Below are 20,981 nucleotides of genomic sequence, written 5' to 3' on the forward strand. Positions count from 1 at the left end.
CGTTGTTCCACATTGTATGTTATTGCGTAAGACTGCTGTCACCTGTTAGTACACTGTAGTGTTGCGCAGTTCTTTAGACAACTTTCCAGCAGTGCCGAGCCGGTTATCACCATGCACACACCTGACAGCAGTGCATGTGGTCTGTCTGATGTATTTGATACCTCTGTGTCTTGCTGATGCAACTACGGCTTTTATTTCAGTATACTTAGTGTTACACGGGAGTGTCTTTTCTGTGAGGTATACGTTACTGTAGTCTAAGACGACGGAGTCTCCTTAAACGTTTTTAGCGCTTATATTTAAGTAATATTTTTATTTTCACAGTTTACGTCCATGTTTTCAGTGGCCAGATGCCACTGTGCCACTAGTAGGGGCTTTATAATCCACGTATCCGATGATATGTAAAACTGCGTTAACCTTTACTCTAGACTACGTATAACAACCACAAAACCTGTAACATATTTAAAACACTTACAGATCTGAAGATGGCAGTATAAATTTGTAGCAGTTCGTAATCAGGAAATGTACCAACTGCAATAAAACTACTATTTTGCTTTTACACAGAGATCGCTCTCCTTCTGAAATTCCAGGTAATTACAGACCTCTTTATCTAAAATACAGCCAGATATTAACGTTTTGTTTGAACGGAAATATTGCGAATTATGTGCTATTACATTCCAGGTTCCGAAATGAAGAATATGGACTCTATTGGTTCGCTATCTACCAAAATATAGTGAAGTATCAATAGCTAACTTCAACGGACTTTGAAATAAGATGAGAATGTTACGAAAGATGAAAATTACTGTGGATCTTGTGAACATTCATTTCGCGATTATCGAAAACTGAAACGAAATAAAATATTTGGTTGTTAAATGCCTAAGTATATTTTTTTACGGTACCTTGAAGATAAGGTACAGTTTTCGGATTATATTCTACCTCATTCGTAGCAACAAATCTATTTGGAAACAATTTATAACTAGAAAACAATTGTTCATTTGTACTTTTCTGGTGAACACTCAGTGAAACAGTATCGCAAGGTGTATTTTTCGTTAGTCACTGTATGTACTCTCAGCTGTTTGGATACGTGATATACTTACTTTTGAAGCAGTAGTGGAATAAAACATGGTACGGCGGCAATCAGTGTAAAATGCACCCAGTTTTTGACAAACCAAGCTATCAAAGCCATGGCAATTACACCAAGGCAGTAAGAAAAGAAGCCCAAAAAGTTGACAGCTGAACGGTGTTTGATACTGGCCAATTCGACTCCTGGAAATAAAATTTAAGTATGAAATTTTAAGCGTAATATATATGCTAGGTCACATGTCTAATTCTTCCGTCCATCATGCAAAAAATATTCTTACACGAAACGCAGGTGGCATATGAAGTAAAATAAAATTCCTGAAATTAATGTTACCTTATTGTAGAATTTTCTCTCATAACCTCACTCTCACATTAACATTAAACTATTTTTGATGGCTGCATTTTCTCTTGCGTCATAAACACAAACAGACTACAGATCAGAAAAGAAGACAATTATGAAGCTATTATAAGCTTGCGTTGTTTTTATAAGTTTGTATTTAAAATATGTTTTTCAGATTAATGCTGCGTTAGAGCAAGTGGTTTTTCTTTCAGTTTTCTTCGACTGGTCGCCACGACTTCTTCTTGTGTCCAACGTCTTCATCTGAGTGCCACTTACACGCCATGTCAGTTATTTTTGGCTATATTTCAGTTTCTGTTTTGCCGTATAAGCTTCGCCCTCTACAGCTACCTTCAGTACACTGAAACTTATTCGACGTTGTGAAGCATGTCCTATCATCCTGTCCCTTGTCCCTTTTTCTAGTCAGTGTTGCCTAGAGGTCTGCAAACAGCCAGTTTTTTACGCTAATAATCGCTAGAGCCCACCGCGCTCGGGCATGGCTTGTACGAGTACGAACACTTGAAGCGGGCAGGCTGCCGGCGAACGACCTGAGCGCTGCTGTCACCCTTTCGACGACCCTAAATAAATGTCTACACATATCACAAAAACTAAGATATTACAGCCATGTTACAATATTATTCTAGCTCATCAGAAACTGAAATTTCATCACAAATCTGACTTGTGTAGTTAACGCCTCATCTCTGTCAGATACAGAATTTTCAGTAATCGAAAGAGCAGCTGCAGAAATGTACACTACTGGCCATTAAAACTGCTACACCAAGAAGAAATGCAGATGGTAAACGGGTATTCATTAGACAAATATATTATACTAGATCTGACATGTGATTACATTTTCACGCAATTTCGATGCATAGATCCTGAGAAATCAGTACCCAGAACAACCACCTCTGGCCCTAATAACGGCCTTGATACGCCTGGGCATTGAGTCAAACAGAACTTGGATGGCGTGCACAGGTACAGCTGCCCATGCAGCTTCAACACGAAACCACAATTCATCAAGAGTAGTGACTGGCGTATTGCGACGAGCCAGTTGCTCGACCACCATTGACCAGACGTTTTCAGTTGGTGAGAGATCCGGAGAATGTGCTGGCCAAGGTAGCAGTCGAACATTTTCTGTATCCAGAAGGGCCTGTACAGGACCTGCAACATGCGGTCGTGCATTATCCTACTGAAATGTAGGGTTTCGCAAGTATCGAATGAAGGGTAGAGCCACGGGTCGTAACACATCTGAAATGTAACGTCCACTGTTCAAAGTCCCGTCAATGCGAACAAGAGGCGACCGAGACGTGTAACTAATGGCACCCCATACTATCACGCCGGGTGATACGCCAGTATGGCGATGTTACACGCTTCCAATGTGCGTTCACCACGATGTCGCCAGACACGGCTGCGACCATCATGATGCTATAAACAAAACCTGGATTCATCCGAAAAAATGACGTTTTGCGATACGTGCACCCAGGTTCGTCGTTGAGAACACCATCGCAGGCGCTCCTGTCTGTGATGCAGCGTCAAGGGTAACCGCAGCCATGGTCTTCGAGCTGATGGTCCATGCTGCTCCAAACGTCGTCGTACTGTTCGTGCAGATGGTTGTTGTATTGCAAACGTCCCCATCTCGTGACTCAGGCATCGAGACGTGGCTGAACGATCCGTTACAGCCATGTGGATAAGATGCCTGTCATCTCGACTGCTAGTGATACGAGGCCGTTGGGATCCAGCACGGCGTTCAGTATTACCCTCCTGAACCCACCGATTCCATATTCTGCTAACAGTTATCGGATCAAAGTCGGAAACGTGATGGTACACATTTCTCCTTCTTACATGAGGCATTACAACAACATTTCACCAGGCAGTGCCGGTCAACTAGTGTTTGTGTATGAGATATCGGTTGGAAACTTTCCTCATGTCAGCACGTTGTAGGTGTCGCCACCGACGCCAACCTTGTGGGAATGCTCTGAACAGCTAATCATTTGAATATCACAGTATCTTTTTCCTGTCGGTTAAATTTCGCGTCTGTAGCACGTCATCTTCGTGGTGTAGCAATTTTAATGGCCAGTAGTATAACTGTTCTGTGGAACGTCCGAATTTCGACTTTCTCCTCGATGAGACAGAGACAGTGCTCCTGCGGCGCCCGTAGTATCTACACTGATAAAAGATAATACGACAGCTGTATGTACTGCCAAAATACACTGAAACTGACGATTTGCAGTTAAGTACCATTTTCATTTGCTGGACAAGCAGAGTGTATTAAATAAGAAAACTAGCTCCACAGAAACTGTACTTTCCTCTGTATCTTCGGGCCCTGTATTACAATGAGTTTTCAGTTTGTGCACTCATAAAAAAATAACTGAACTGTTGGATATGTCTCATCTCGCCTTCCAGCATTCCTACTGCATCTTGGAATGGTTCTAAAAAGGCGCGAGTTCTTTTACAGTGTTGTTGTCGCGACCAGTAAGTTCTTCTTAGACGCCTATCTCCAGAAGCATTTCCACACTTTAATTCTGCTGTCTAACTACAGACTGCAGCATATCAAAGAAGCTGTTTCACCTTCCCTCTGTTTCTTGCTTGAAGCTTGTCTGTACCCAATTTATGTCACCAGTTTTCTTAATGATGCGGATAGTCCTCTCTGGCAGCATAAGTCGTGAAATAAACCATTGCAACCACATATATTAAATAATCGTCATCGAAAATGTGGTTCAGGACTGTGTTCAAAACACATGTAGTCCATGCATAATGCTGAAAGGCTTCAGTGCCTTGTATATATCACCGCCTCGGTCAGTATAAAGTGATGTCTTATTTAAATGCTGGGGATTTACTCGTAACAGTTTGGATAATGTTTCGTCAACGTAGACCTCAATAAATTTCCCGTAGTTTTTTCTTCTCAGAATAGAGAGTTGTAACCAATATCATATTTCGCAGTGCCTAATCTTAATAAACAAACTGTGTAGCAATAAATATGTTAGACATTTTCCTATCTGTATCAGTCATATATTCGTTCTACATCCATATACGAGGGCTATCCAGAAAGTAAGTTCCGATCGTCCGCGAAATGGGCACTACTGTAAAAATAAAAAATGTGTTATGTGCAACAGCTAGACACAACTTCCAGTTAAATATCTAAATAATCACCACTCCGACTTCGACATTTATCTTGGCGTTGTACCAGTTTTCAATACCCTTGTCATAGAAGGCAGCCGCCAGTGCTTTCCGTTAATTCTCTACGCAGATCTACAGCTCGTTGTCTGTGCCACAATGTTGTCTTCATAGTCAGCGGTTCGTGCAAGCAAAGATGAAACTCAAGGGGTCAATTGCGGTCTGCATTGTGGGTGATCAAACACTTCCCGCTGAAAATGCTGTAGGAGGATCTTCATTGCCCCTGCAGAGTGCAGCTGAGAATTGTCATGAAGAAGGAACGGCGTGACAGTTATGTTACGTGGGCTGCATAGTTTCAGGCGAAATTTCTCAGAAGGCCCTCGTACTTGGTGGGAGACACCGTTTTCTAGGTACATTTACGTGCTCCTTGTGCGCTCAGAACTGAAAAGAGCGATGTGACGCGATCGTCGGGCGTTCTACAGACACTGCCCAACACATCGGTGCAAAGATTCATCGGATTTTTACAGTGGTTCCCATTTCGCGACCGATCGGAACTCACTTTCTGAATAGCCCTCGTACATTGATGGGTATGTCGTGGATAACGGGGCATCATACTCTGCCATAATTATATCATTGGGTCGTCTTTCACTCTGCTGTAGTAAAATGAAGCAAAGTATTGTTGATGTCTACTGCACTAATTCTGAACCGACATTTACAAGCTTCTAACATAAAGTGCATGCTACAGCCAATATTAATCTAAATGGACGAATATATCTGGCAGAAATTTCTGCCTTTTTAATTACCTTAGCTTTCAAAGAAACTGGTAATGCTTCAGAATTTACACTTTGATGTGTCATGCGGACATGTGTCTTTGGATGTGTAAGGAGAACAGAGCGCTTGCCCTAGTATATGTAGCGGACTTTCGGATCAGTTGCTAACGAAAATCTCTCCGAGACACTGTTACGACCATCGTATTTGGCACTCAGGATTTATTTTTTCGAGTCAAGTTTCGCTGTAGTGCCGTTCCTCATCTCACGCGCCGTTATTGTAGAGTGGGGGACTGAGTGGCGCTTGGGCAACTCGAACGAGACATTAATCGAAATACCGGTCCGGTACACATTTTCGTTCGTCGCCGCTAATTCCGATTAATATCCCGCTGCAGCTGATAGCAGTGATACTTCTTCAGATTGTATTCAGTTTTCACAGCTGTGGTATCTGCTTCGTGCCTATCCTTTCGAAGGAACAGACACTAAGCATTCAACTAACTTGAACGAACTTCAATGAAGTCGAGTGTAGCTACTTCCCCAATCCAAAACGGCTGTGTCGTCATCTGCCGGACGTACGCGGTAATAGCCACACAGAAAAATTCGAGCGAGCATATAAACATTACATGCAGACTTCTAGTGTTATCCATAAGTTCCTTTCCTCACGAAGGAAGCACCAAATCTCAAAATATTTGATTCACTTCTTTTCTGGTTGTCCCACAGACCATCATTATCACACAATTCAATGCTCCAAACGCAACAAAACAGGGCGTAAAATATCGTCGATGTACCGCTGTGCTTTAACGTATGCCAGTCCTGCCTGGATATCTGCCGCTCCCCCCCCCCCCCCCCCAATTCTAGAAGCCCGTGCAGATCCTCGAGCGCTATGCACTCCACTTCACCTTCCGTATATGCCTCCCATCCCCCACGCGGATCCTCTATGACCTGATTCCTTTCCCCCATCTGCTCCTTTTCCTCGAATATATCCACGTCCTCTTCACCTCCCACAGCCTTGATTCCCCTCATCCCCTGGTTGCTTCTCTCGTTTCCAACCCAGCCCTCTGCCGCGTCTTCACCGTTGTGTCCCCCCTACCCTCCACCTCCACATCCTTCTTCTCCTATCCAAAGGTGGCTTCCATTGACTCCTCTCCCGGATGATGCCCTCTCTCCCTCGATATATCCCTCCTATCAACTCTGATCCTCATCTCCCCCTCCCTTCCTCTGTCCTTTTCCTGGGCTCCCTCTTCCCCCCCCCCTACCATCCTGTTTTTTCCTTGCCTACCCACTCTCTTCTTCCCTTCTCTCCCCCAAGTCCTTTTTGATCTCCTGTCCAATGCCTTTCCCAATCCTTCTCGCGTCTGCCCAGCCCCCCCCCCCCTTTTCCATGTCCCCTACCTCCGTCGGTTCCCCGTTTTTCCTTTCCTCTCCTCCCCCCTTTTTCCCCCTCATCGGTCCAGGTCCTCCCCCCCCCCCCCATCTGCCACGTCGCCTGTATAGTGCTATTTTAAGTGAGGTTCAGTGTTGTGCGTCCCCTGTCAGTGTTGCGAACATCCACCATACCGTCGCTAGTTGTGTTTTTTTTATCTCATGTGAACAGAAACCAGATTGTCGCTGTGTTTTTTAAATTGTGCATGTCTATTTACTATGTGTTTTAATCAGCATCGCTGACCGTTTTGTTTTCATATTTTCTTCATTTTTTTTCCCATGTTTCAGTTTTTAACAGTCACCTTTTATTTTTCTTATCTCCTGATTCTGTTTTTTAACTTTTCTGTTGGCCGTAGATCGGCGTATTGTGCTGCTGCCAGCCCGCCCCACCTCTGGGGGGTATCGAAATCCAATAAAGAAAAAAAAAGTGCTCTAACGTTGCGGCTGGTGAAACCGAAGGGGTTCTGTTAGGAAATGAAATTGCACCTCAGACCATCACTCATTGTACGATAGGCGACAGTTGGCTTAGTATCCCAACGTTGTGCAGGTTCTCTCCAAACACATCTTCGCTAGTGTGTGTGCGGTGAGCGTATTTGGGGGAAGAGACCAAACAGCGAGGTCATCGGTCTCATCGGATTAGGGTAGGATTGGGAAGAAGTCGGCCGTGTCCTGTTAAAGGAACCATCCCGGCATTTGCCTGAAGCGATTTAGGGAAATCACGGAAAACCTAAATCAGGATGGCCGGACGCGGGATTGAATCGACGTCCTCCCGAATGCGAGTCCAGTGTGCTAACCACCATCTTCGCAAGTGATCGGGGCTCAGCTGAAAGCGGAACTCATCAATGGAGAGTATTCTATACCAGTTTCATAGTCCCTGAAGCACCAGTTGCTTGTTATATCGATGATAACGATTAATCCGGGGCTCTGAGTGCCTCTCTGTCGATTGCTCAGTCCTCAAGTTCTGTTGCCTCTCTATGTCGGCCGCTTCCTTCATGACTACGTGTTCGGCCTCGGTTCACCAGTTCCTGTGAACATCATTGTACAGAGGCATCGCCCCTGTTCAAATGTCAAGCAATACGCCGATTACTCCAGCCAGCTTCTTTGAGCGCAATGACACGCCATCTCTCAAATGCTGACATCCGCCATCACGCGTCTGTCTGTGAGGCATAGTTAATGTCCGGTGGAGTACACGGAATGAAATTCGCAAAGACTTTGTGCCCCTGGTTACTGTAATTTCCGGCTGTACGGAGAAACAGCAGCGACGCACATTCATCCAGCGGCCGACAAAGTTTACAGTTTTGCATTTTCCGTCGATACTTGAACGAAAATCAAGTTGTGACCAATCTGCATAACTCCTTTTTTATTTTAGTGTGTTATTATTACTATTACTGTTATTATTATTAATAATATTATTATTAGGAGTCCGGATACATTAGAGCAGATAAAGTACGCCGGGTATACATTACACATCGAAAATTCGCGCTCCGTTCATTTTTTAAGACTGAACCAAGAAGAAAGGTATTGGAGATGTAAATACAAACATTGACAACAAAAATTTTAATGGAGGAATTGTTACCGTCGAGAATACGATGAAAAGCAGAATCATCCACGAAGGCGTGAATTACAAAACGCATTTACAACTTATCACCGCGTCCCTCACATGCCCCACCAAATGATTGCAACGAGAAGACATTATTTCTACCCACCATTCACAAACTGAGCGTGAAAGGCTGGTACCAGCAGTAGTTCCATCTTTGGTGCGGAAGCTATATTGCACTGGCAGTTATGTTACGCACCATATTACAAACAATACACCTTTCAGCATGCAGCGTACATTACCTTGTGGAGTACATATAGTATATAGATACAGCAGGGCTGTAACAGAAGTAGAGTTTAGCTCTTTCCAGAGGTTTTAGCGATTTATTTCTTCCTCGCTGTGATATCAATCTTACATGGCCAGTGACGGGGTGGCGGTCGTGATGGCTTTGTGTTTAATGGAATGGTAATGTTGTTCGTGAATGAAATCAGCGGGAATACCACAAAGCACTTAAAAGGCATACAAAGCTACTTCAAATGCAGAGACATAAAAAGCCATCGCAGGAATTCCTTACATTTATGTCCTAACAACTCTCGGGTGGACAATGTGTATACCAGTAAAATGCAGTACACATCCCACCTACAATTCGTTCAATACCTATTGTTAATATTGCTATCACGTAGATGCATCGAGCACTGTACATCGGCTTTTGAGTGTGTATTTAGGTGTAGGCTCTTATATACATAGGAGGGCTGCAGCACCAGTATGCCACAGCGATTTCCAGGAAGACCTGCATAGGATCGATGATTGGTGTAGGTTCTAATTCATCTTCTGTTGTCAGTGATACGTTACTTCCTACCATGTCTCATGATGACTGCAATTACTAGGTCAAGCTAATACAAATGTTTTCTTCCACAACCCAAAATAATCTCTTTTTCACACATTTGGGGAGGGGTAGGGAAACATGTGATTAATCAATGAGGACAAATCCAGCAAACGCCTCTCTCAGAACCCCATGACCTTGCCAGTGGGCGTCGCAGTCCCTATGTCTTTACTATACAGGAGTTTTGTGTTTTTCAGGTTTGCAATCAAAGTTGTGCATATAGTACTATATAGTATGGAGTAGTATGTCAATATATATTTTTGGTTTTTACTCTTTCCATAGGTTAAACTAAGAAAGAAAAGCAACGTGACGCTACCGCCTTGTTTCACCATCTGCCATGCACTATACGGTAGCTTACAGGGTATTTGTTCCGTAATAGATGTAGCATGATGCATTTTTCTGTAAAAAGGAAGTAGTGAACTGCCGGGAGACCAATGACTGATCACTGTGGGGACTGGTAGTAGACCTGAACGTAAATAAATGTAAGTATTTTGCCTAAATAGGACAACATATCTTCTACACCATCGCAAAAAAGAGTAGGGACTGGTAGTTGAATCTGAATATAATGTAACTTACTGGATAGAAATGAAGAGATCAGTAAGTGTTCTATTACGATATTGATATAGCAGCAAAACCTGGTGTGTCATTGATCTCTCCATATATTCTCAGCATTAAAAAAGAACAATTTACAAAAGCTATATCCTTTGAGAGGAGGGGTGAATAGGTTTGCTGTAATGAAATTATTGATCTCCGTTTCTCTGTATTTAGAAGAATAAAGACGTTAAACAATATCGATGTTGATTCATACAGGGTATTACGCCACAATACCCCGAAAAAAAGAAAGAAAATAACTGAAACACTTAAATTGCATAGCCAATCTCGCACACATCTATTGCTTGTTCATCATGACTTTTTCCCTCGTTTTAAATGTGGCATTTCATTTCACCAGTAGACAGACATCATATTATTGTATTAACGTCCACTGGTAGGTTGTAAGGTGGCGTGGTCTCCTGATCTTCATTTCTTACATATTCCGTCCTCACAATCGTATACTGCACATCAAGATGCTTCATTCGAACCCAAACTCGACAAGATAGGGTCAATTTTTTATGAATTCATGTAAGCGATATGCAAATCTAATAAGTAAATCGCAAGTGCATACCGAGGTTGAAAAAGCCGAGGCTGGCGTACACAATATGACGGCCATAGGGATTTTCCTTCTAAAGAGGGAACCAGCCCGCTGGGAAGACTGTCCCTTCAGAGGGCTACGTCAACAACATACCTACTTCAGCTGAAGCGACCGCCCAGAGAGAAGACAGCTTTTGCCGGAGTGAAGGGATAACGAGCTCCGTGTTCGACTTAAAAGGAAATTCCGCTACATTGTGTGGGAGCACCCAGAAGACGCATTTTTTTAATGGACCGACTGCTTAGTTACGGAGTTCTCACAGGAGGACAGTATATGCCTAACGGAGATGCTACAGATTTCCGCATGGTCGACTTAAACGAAACATCGTTCTCCCATTTAAAAGAGCAACGCTGATTGGCGGAATATATCTGATGCAAAGAGTCAATGGAGTGAGGGAAGACAGCGAATGATATACCCTTGCAACTTTTGCAGAAAAAGGGCCATTCTGCTGTCACTCTTGGAGTGGGAACACATAACAAGAGCGAGTGTGCTCGTACGTGTACGCAAAGAGCGAAGAATAAAGTCTCTCCTCAGTACTTCAATGGGAGAGCATCTCTGTCTTTAGCAAATCGGAGTGACACTCTATATTGAGTCGCTCACGATTAAGAATTGTTCACTGTGTTGGCCACCACACTTATTGTGTGGTGGGAACACAGACAAAGTACTAGTTATGCGCCTGCGAGCGAGTATTGAGTGGCATCGCGGTGGATTGGTTATCTGACCAGTGTACCACGCCCATAGTTAGACTAGGGGCGGATAGGAGTCCTTGACTTCATCAAGGCATAGGGAAAGTTTGATTGAAGAGGGTCAATCCAGATAGAAAGAGATAGTTGTGCTATTTTTCAGCAGCGAGTGACACAGGCAGCAGTCGTCGCAGCTCACGGTACTGTGTGCTACAGCGTATGGGAGCCCCATCTGTCCTCGATACCAGTACACTCCATTACATTTCTCACGCGACAGCCTTGACCATTCCTAGAAAAGTTATTCAAGTTGTGTAGGCGCGGCTCTCAGCCATTCTGCCGAGTAAATAACATTCTTAAAGAAAAGGGAGAAAAGAACGTTTCCATACTTTGTAAAATAATAGCATTCCTATCCATAAGAGACAATCTACTGTCCCGAAAAGAACCTGGAAATTCATTATTATTTTATAAGAAAAAGTTTCACTTGATTTCTCAGAATTTTTTGTAATAAATAATATTTTTCGTTCGTTTAATGTTTTTCTTATACTAACTAGCAATACTCCTGTACTCAAGTATCCCACTAGTTACGTAAGAATATATAGAATATTTTTGTGTCTGTTCCATACAGCGGACGACTCCAGAAGATATTTGTTGCTGAATGTTTTTCAAGCAGTTCGTGTTGGTACATTAGGAGCGTCTGTCTGACTTCTGTAGTAGTGTGAGGTGGAAATTGTTTCCTGCTGGAGCCAAAGGGTACTTGTTGGATCAATCCACTGCGCAACTTGACAGAATAAAACCCACACACTCACAAGGTATCCAGATATTTTAGATCAGATTGCACCTCACTAAACTGGGAGGAACGTGCCGAGTAAATTTTGCTAAGCATTCTCTCTGAGTTTTGGTCGTCCCTCACGCAGCATCTGCCTACGTCTTCGGCGGCGGCAGGTTCCAGCGGGTTAGTCAGTGACCCTCTGTCTGTACGCTGTGTTTACAGGGAGGTGGGAAAGTATTGTTTACGTTATGTCATGTGGAGCTGCTGTTGGCTGCTCTCTGTAGAGACTCCATCGTACTCAGAAGCGAAGAGGCAGCTGTCGCAGTATCAAACACAGAAGCGCCATAGAGCGACCGGTTCAGCAGAGAAAGGCGTGAGTGCTGTTACACTAGTGTTCTGCTGTACAACAGGTATACATTGCACATGGTACGAAAGTTATATTTTCTTCATGTTACCTTCCATTAGGAACGTTGGTGCACTCATCGACTGTGATGTGTACTAGAACATGCGTTGATACTATGAAATGGTGCACTGATAATAGCTAGCTACTATCCGAAATCTAGATTTGCCGAATAAAAACCTCCAAGAAAAGGACGACTCATTTCTGTGTCCTATCATTTGAAAACTGCATTTTCTGTTTGTTATTATGTGCGTACCGTGCCTATTCTTATCCCAGTGTTAGTGGCATCTTAGGTGATATGCAGAAGTGGCGGCACGGTGTGATAGGCGATGTGATACTCTTTGGTGCTCCAGAAAGGGGGGGGGGGGGGGGGGAGGAAGAGGGATAGGGATTCTACAGGGTGAATTGTTTGTTTAGAAATGGATGTTGCAATTATTCATGTACTATCCCAACAGTGGCGGCAAAATGCTACCCCAAAATGTTGAGCATTATGAGGAACGCAGCGGCGTCTGCGGCCGTGGTGTGCTGGAAGTGTGGGCTATGTGATAGGCTTGTACGATGCATCGTGTGGGCTTCGCAAGTGTGATATATTAGTGATGTATACACTCTTCTCAGTAGAAGCGTTCCCTCGTTATTTTTACAAACCCAGTACGTTCTTATAGTGTTAATGGACTTGATAGCGATGACACACACACACTATTAGTGTGGAGGAATAAGCACGTTTATGTGATACGTAGAGCTGGCGTGTATTTGTTCTTAAATAGAAACTGTTTAGTGATGAAGATCAATGTGATGGATCCATATTTTTACGTGTGTGTCCTCGAAATAAATGGCAATATGTGAAGTACTCGGAAAAAATCGGTAAAATCGTAAATATCAATGGTGTGCTTACAAAAGGTAAATAGCAGGAATTTACTTATTACTAAAGAATGCATTGCGAAAATTTTCAGTGTTCACAGTTCAGTATTTATGTGTGTACTGTTGAAAAACCTGTAAAATCACCACCAAGCCCGTATTTACGCGCGTCTTCTTAAAAACCCAGTTCACGTGTATCTTCTTAAAAACTGTCGAAAAATTTGTAGTATAGCAGTGATACTCGTATTTGTGTATGTATTCTTAAGAAAATCGGTAAAATAACAACGACACTATAAACAGCATCATATGTTGCAGAAAATAACTTCGGACGCAATACTCTCCCAGAAATTGCGTAAATGAAGCCGACACCATTGGGTGCAATATTATGTTGAATATATGCTAATAATACGTGAATTTACTTCTGCTGATGCTGCTGTTGCTCGACCGAGATACAGACTACGAATGCCAAGTCCCCTCTCAGGATGCTGAGGACTTTGAGGGGGGTGGTAGTTTGGTGCCGGTAGCGTACACGAGCGTACTGCATCACTGGGGTGGAGAAGATGCCATTTTGAGTCACAAATAACCTTCTTTATGACGACAGTTTTCACTTTAGGCTGCAAGCATTTGACCATTAAGTAATACCTGAGTCAACATGAGTTTGCGTTACTCGGCCACCATCTCGTCCATTTCTTTTTCTTATTTTTTTCTTTCTTTTTTTATGGACCGTCAGTGAAACTATAAAGACAGTTACAGTCGACTACCAACGGTGTAAATGCACAAAACGAAGGCCCAAGTGAGCGCTTAGTTTAGCTGCGTACACTAAGGCAATGGCCGATTTATTTACGTTAGAAGAACAATGGAACTTCACCACTGTACCCGCCTTGTCCCACGACCCATACGAATGCTAATAGCGACATTGCGATGTCTGACAACAGGAATACGTTATGAAGATTTAGAATTTTCGACATCAATGTCTAAACAAGCACTGAGCGAAATATTTCCGTACACATGCGAATCGTTTTAAGTTATCCTGATGAAGAATATCATGAAAACAAATGAAGAATCTCAGCTGTGTAACACATTAATTGTACAAGTTACAGACAATATTTTCTTAGTTTTCAGTATGATTTGACCTTCATACAGACTAATAAATTATAGGTGTGGTCAGTGAGGTCTCTTATACTTCATTTCCGAGAATATGGGGATTTAAAATTCCGTTCTTGAGGCTAACCAGCAAACTTTTGTAAACTTTTGCACCGGAATATAGAACTCCATGTCGAACTCCAGATGGGATTCGCAGTGTTCGAGAAAAGTTTTAATATTGTGGTAATGACGTGAATAGTGTACGCCTGCACTCACTCTTGTTATGGACCACATATTCCTTTAGGCAGTACGCACAGACTGTACCATAATTAATGGCGAACACGCACTCAGCTGAAAGTACATTGCAGCAGAAGCCACAAAGTCTCAGTAAACGTACGTCCACAGATGAACCATTTGCGAGATAACGGCGACTTTGTGATTTCATCCAGCACCAACTTGATTCTGTGTAAACGTCAACCCAGTTACCAAAAGGAACAATACTGTACAATATTTTAAAAAGTTGTTACGGATACTTTGGTAGAAGTGCAGGTGCTTTGTATGGACACAATAAAAGCGACGTATCTGCTCATAGTTAAAGGAGAGAATATTTGTACCCGGATCCACGCGTGTGTTCGTCGCCGCTATTCAACCGAGTTTCGAATCCTGCCTGCATCACTTTGAAATTATTGACAGGCACTAAGTTTCTGCTCCAATTCTTCAACCATGTTAAACGGAGTAGCGTATGCTATGCCTTTAGGTTGGCCCCAAAACACAGACTGTCATGGATGATGATGATGATGATAATGATTATGATGATGATGTTTCGTTTGTGGGGCACTCAACTGCGTGGTTATCAGCGCCCGTACAAATTCCCAACCTTTGCTCAGTCCAATCTCGCCACTTTCATGAATGGTGATGAAATGATGAGGACAGCACAAACCCCAGACTGTCATGGAGTTCAAATGAGGTGAGCTGAGGGGCACGATATAGGTCCTACTCAGCAAATCCATCTTTGACCATATCGGCGCGCTAGATGTCGTCTCACCATAGAAGCGTACTGTTCTGGTGCTCCATCACGCATGAACCACGCCCTCTGCTGTTGTTCTAAGGGAACAACCTCAGGCAATCCCGCAAGATGATATCGCAGAAAGTGAATGTAATTCCGTCCATTGAGTTTATCTGGTGACAGTGAGAAGATTGCGTAGTGCCCCTAAACACAAATTCAATGACAAATGCTGCTGATGCGAAGATTCCTGCTCAACATGTGCGTTAGGATCTGGATGACTTCAAAGGTGAGGACTGTGATAATTAAAGACAATATCAAGAGTGAACCCAGCTTCATCTGTAAATAAAATGTTATTGTCAAACATAGGGTTGCCCACAGCTTGTCGCTGCATCCACTGACAGACCGTTAGTCTAGGACCAACATCCGCGACACAAAGACACTGAAGTCAATGGATGTGGTGTGGGTACGCTGCATTTTGATGTATTATGCTCCAAATGCTTCTGTGACTCATTTTAGGAATTTGCGTGGCATGTCGAGATTCCTGGAGAATGTTTGGCTGCTTCCAGCACCGCATCTTCAAGCACAAGTGTAATTCGTGCAGCCCTACTCGCTCTCACACTATGGGCAAAGCTGCCAGTTTCTCGGTGGTGTTGATGCATCCGACTCTCGGGGTTCCTTCTCGCATGGTATACTTCATGATACAAGCGTGCAGCCTCCCGTACATTGCCGTTAGCCGCACAATACATGAAATGCATATCCACATATTCGTCGATACTGTAATGTTTCATGTTACGACCAACATTCGTGCAATACAGTTGACGCTCCACAAAAAACTGACAGGAGTGGCACCCTGACTGTGTACTACAATGTCGCATCCGTATTGTTTACAGCACCATTGGCTGGGTCAAATGGCTCTGAGCACTATGCGACTTAACTTCTGAGGTCATCAGTCGCCTAGAACTTAGAACTAATTAAACCTACACTACTGGTCGAAACAGTAAACAAAGACCACGCGAAGTTCACACAGAAATACGTCAGCAGTGACTAGTAACCAAAATGTTGCCGTTATCTCGTAAACATTTCACTTGCGAATGTGTCTGCTGGGATATTTTTACTTCTACTAATGTGCGCATTCCGTTTAAGCCATTAATTATGATACGTCCTGTATACCGACATAAATTTGTAAGATACCCCATGACTCTGAAGGCGCTGATGGAAGAAGTTTCTGTTTCACATTCACACAATACTCTGACTTCACTCTAAATACACAAAAGATTGTGGCGTAGAATATCAATGAGTTGAAGTATGCTAGCAATCCCGTATGTAGGGGAATGTAATGAGAGAGATTTCGTGGCACAAATCGGGTAGGATTAATACACTGACGAAAAAAAAATCGCAAAATCAATAAGGAGTTGTGCGATAAAAACGAAAGTTGGTAAGCGTGTTTCGACATCTTAAAGATGATTTCCATTCCAGTGTCTATCCATAAGAGGATGCAAATCAGGTTTGCTTTAAATCCACACTGTAACGGCCGTGAATATTTGTACCTTTCATAAGGGATGTGCTGAGTTGATGTTACTCAAGATTGCCCTTAAGGTGGGTAGGACGTCGAACGGGAGGACTTGAAGCAGGAGAGACACCACAGGAATGTTTAATTTTCAGTGTCTCTACTTTTAAAAATAAATTCATAAAACTTTGTCAGAATGACCAGAAAGGATTCAGGATTCACACTTATAGTGGTGGAAGTTCAAAAATGTAAGAAAATAATTTATTTTTTTACATTTGTTCAAAAATGATTCAAATGGCTCGCACTATGGGACTTAACTTCTGAGGTCATCACTCCCCTAGAACTTAGAACTACTTAAACCTAACTAACCTAAGAACATCACACACATCCATGCCCGAGGCAGGATTCGAACCTGCGACCGTAGCGGTCGCGCGGTTCCAGACTGTAGCGCCTAGAACCGCTCGGCCACACCGGCCGGCTTTACGTTTGTATTTCACCTTTTCTTCACTTACTATTGGCTGCGTTTGTTGCTATACGTACACTTTTCTTCATAAGTAAGGGAGATTCTTCGATGAATTTTGCACAGCATACAAACAATACTTGCATGTGTATGAAACGCTAGAATTTTCGAAATCTATTAAAAACTGTGGTAAAAACTGAGATAATTAACTATATTATTTGAGTTTTATCTAAACATGAAGTTTAGAATGTAACAGCACATTCACTTTTTCATAAATTAAATAATTTCTAGAGTTTCACACACCTGTAAGTATGGTTTGTATGCTGCGCAAAATTCATCGAAGAATCTCTCTTACTTATGAAGAAACGTGTACCTATAGCAACAAACGCAGCCAATAGAAGTGAAAAAATGATGAACTTCCACAAATAAAAAAAAAAAAATTCGTTATTTTTTTGAACTTCCACTGCTATGATTGTGAATCCTGAATCTTTCCTGGTCATGCTGACAGAGTTTTATGAATTTATTCGTAAAAGTATAGACAGTGGAAATTAAAATGTCCTGTGGTGTCTCTTCCGCTCCGGGGCGGCCCATTTGACGTCCTACCCCCCTTAAGGCAACAAAGACGCCGTTATCAGCATCTCACGGAGTTAAAATGGGGTCTTTTAATAGTGCTGCGAGAAGCTGGAAGTTCTTTCTCCAATAACACAGGAAGACTTTGCAGAAATGTAGTCACCGGACATGACTGCTGGCAGCGGTGGTGATGAAAATGTACGGGTGGAAGAAAACCGAACTCCAGGTGGCCAGAGAGGGAAGGCCATCGTGTTCGGCGTATGGATCTGGCGCATCGTTCTGCCTCTGCAGTAGCAATTTGAGGAGCACTCTCGTGGTTACCCCACACACCCTGACGGCAAATTTGTACGTCGATCTACTGGTTCGACCTATTTGTGTTCTGCTTGTTGTGCTGCCATTCATAAACAGTATTCCAGAGGGTGTTTTCCCACAGGATAACTCACACTCACATACCGCTTTTGTAGCACAACAGCTCTACAGAGTGTCGACATGTTGCTTTGGCCAGCTCGATCACCATGTCTGTCTCAAATCGAGCACATATGGGACTAATTGAAGGCCTTCAGTCAGTTGCATGGACGGAATATACTTCCTTGAATTTTGAAGCAACTAAGGAACGAGTTCCAGGCAGAGCATAAGGGAACAATTGACAGGAATGTGGGAAAGAAATACAGTTGAAGAAGAATGGGTAGCTTTGAGGAATGAAATAGTGAAGACAGAAGAGGATCAAGTAGGTAAAAAGACGAGAGCTACTAGAAATCCTTGGATAACAGAAGAGATACTGAATTTAATTGATAAAAGGAGAAAATATAAAAATGCAGTAAATGAAGCATCAAAAAGGAATACAAACGTCTCAAAAATGAGATCGACAGGAAGCGCAAAATGGCTAAGCAGGGATGGCTAGAGCACAAATGTAAGGATGTAGAGGCTAATCTCACGAGGGATAAGATAGATACTGCCTACAGGAAAATTAAAGAGACCTTTGGAGAAAAGAGAACCAGTTGCATGAATATCAAGAGCTCAGATGGAAACCCAGTTCTAAGCAAAGAAGGGAAAGCAGAAATGTGGAAGGAGTATACAGAGGGTCTATACAGGGGCGATGTTCTTGAGGACAATATTATGGAAATGGAAGAGGATGTAGATGAAGACGAAATGGGAGATATGATACTGAGTGAAGAGTTTGACAGAGCACTGAAAGACCTAAGTCGAAACAAGGCCCCGGCAGTAGACAACATTCCATTAGAACTACTGACAGCCTTGGGAGAGCCAGTCCTGAGAAAACTCTACCATCTGGTGAGCAAGATGTATGAGACAGGCGAAATTCCCTCAGACTTCAAGAAGAATATAATAATTCAAATCCCAAAGAAAGCAGATGTTGACAGATGTGAAAATTACCGAACTATCAGTTTAATAAGTCACAGCTGCAAAATACTAACGCAAATTATTTACACACGAATGAAAAAACTGGTAGAAGCCGACCTCGGGGAAGATCAGTTTGGATTCCGTAGAAATGTTGGAACACGTGAGGCAATACTCACCCTACGACTTATCTTAGAAGAAAGATAGGCAAACCTACGTTTCTAGCATTTTTAGACTTAGAGAAAGCTTTTGACAATGTTGACTGGAATACTCTCTTTCAAATTCTGAAGGTGGCAGGGGTAAAATACAGGGAGCGAAAGGCTATTTACGATTTGTACAGAAAGCAGGTGGCAGTTATAAGAGTCGAGGGACATGAAAGGGAAGCAGTGGTTGGGAAGGGAGTGAGAAAGGGTTGTAGCCTCTCCCCGATGCTATTCAATCTGTATATTGAGCAAGCAGTAAAGGAAACAAAAGAAAAGTTCGGAGTAGGTATTCAAATCCATGGAGAAGAAATAAAAACTTCGAGGTTCTCCGATGACATTGTAATTCTGTCAGAGACAGCTAAGGACTTGGAAGAGCAGTTGAACGGAATGGACAGTGTCGTGAAAGGAGGGTATAAGATGAACATCAACAAAAGCAAAACGAGGATAATGGAATGTAGTAAAATTAAGTCGGGTGATGCAGAGGGAATTAGATTAGGAAATGAGAGACCTAAAGTAGTAAACGTGTTTTGCTATTTGAGGAGCAAAATAACTGATGATGATTGAAGTAGAGAGGATATAAAATGCAGACTGGCAATGGCAAGGAAATTTTTTCTGAAGAAGAGAAATTTGTTAACATCGAGTATTGATTTAAGTGTCAGGAAGTCGTTTCTGAAAGTATTTGTATGGAGTGTAGCCATGTATGGAAGTGAAACATGGAAGATAAATAGTTTAGACAAGAAGAGTATAGAAGCTTTCGAAATGTGGTGCTACAGAAGAGTGCTGAAGATTAGATGGGTAGATCACATAACTAATGAGGAGGTATTGAATAGAACTGGGGAGAAGAGGAGTTTGCAGCGCAACTTGACTTGAACAATGGATCGGTTGGTAGGGCATATTCTGAGGCATCAAGGGATCACCAATTTAGTATTGGAGGGCCGCGTGGAGGGTAAAACTCGTAGAGGGAGACCAAGACATGAATACACTAAGCAGATTCTGAAGGATGTAGGCTGCAGTAGGTACTGGGAGATGAAGACGCTTGCACAGGATAGAGTAGCACGGAGAGCTGCATCAAACCAGTCTCAGGACTGAAGACCACAACAAGAACATGAAGGAACGACGGAAAACAGAAAATATGACGAGCATTAACTGTCCCCGTATTAACCAACCAAGTGCAACACGCTGTGCGTCCCACAGGGTGACACCAGCACCTGTACAACACAATGCATTCAACATTTGGCGATTACGCCGGTTATTAATTTACCAGCATTTCAAATTTTCAATGGCTTCTCTCACGCTTACATTAACCTGTCATCTTGCAATTTTAATCACTTAAATATGTTACCTGGGCAAATGTATTACCGAAACTTCACTACCCTACTTTAATTATTTATTGATGTTGCGACTTTCTTTCCGACAGTTTAACTTTGTTAAGTTCTCAAGCGTTTCTTTTACTATTGTTTGCCATGGGATAATTGTTCTCATCTTCTCTGTTACCAAAAATAAGCATCCGGTGTTTGATTTCAATCTCTACAATTATTGAACCTCCTGAAGACATGTGTGATTTTTATAAACAAGAGCGTGCTGAAAAGCAATGCCTCCAAAATTTTTATTCTGTTTTCAATATTGATTGAGACACTACATGTCATGCATATTACTCGGTCGACTCGCTGAAGCTAGTTGTAACCATCTGCCCAATTGTTGCAAGTGACATGGCGACCTGTAATATAACTGCTGTATGTAGAACAATGAGAGCCGACCGGGGTGGC

The 20,981-nt window shown here is 42.6% G+C and overlaps 1 protein-coding gene across 1 annotated transcript in view; it reads right to left on the reverse strand.

The window, feature by feature from the left end:
• Nucleotides 1–1,090: 1,090 nt before the first annotated feature.
• Nucleotides 1,091–20,981, reverse strand: part of LOC124606135 (solute carrier family 22 member 7-like) — a 60,097-nt gene continuing 40,206 nt past the window's right edge. Inside the window, exon 3 of the mRNA XM_047138099.1 lies at nucleotides 1,091–1,263. Coding sequence (XP_046994055.1) covers nucleotides 1,091–1,263 — 173 coding nt within the window. The remainder of the gene's footprint in view (nucleotides 1,264–20,981) is intronic.

This window comes from Schistocerca americana, chromosome 3 (assembly GCF_021461395.2).
Source record: "Schistocerca americana isolate TAMUIC-IGC-003095 chromosome 3, iqSchAmer2.1, whole genome shotgun sequence".
Lineage (NCBI taxonomy): Eukaryota > Metazoa > Arthropoda > Insecta > Orthoptera > Acrididae > Schistocerca > Schistocerca americana.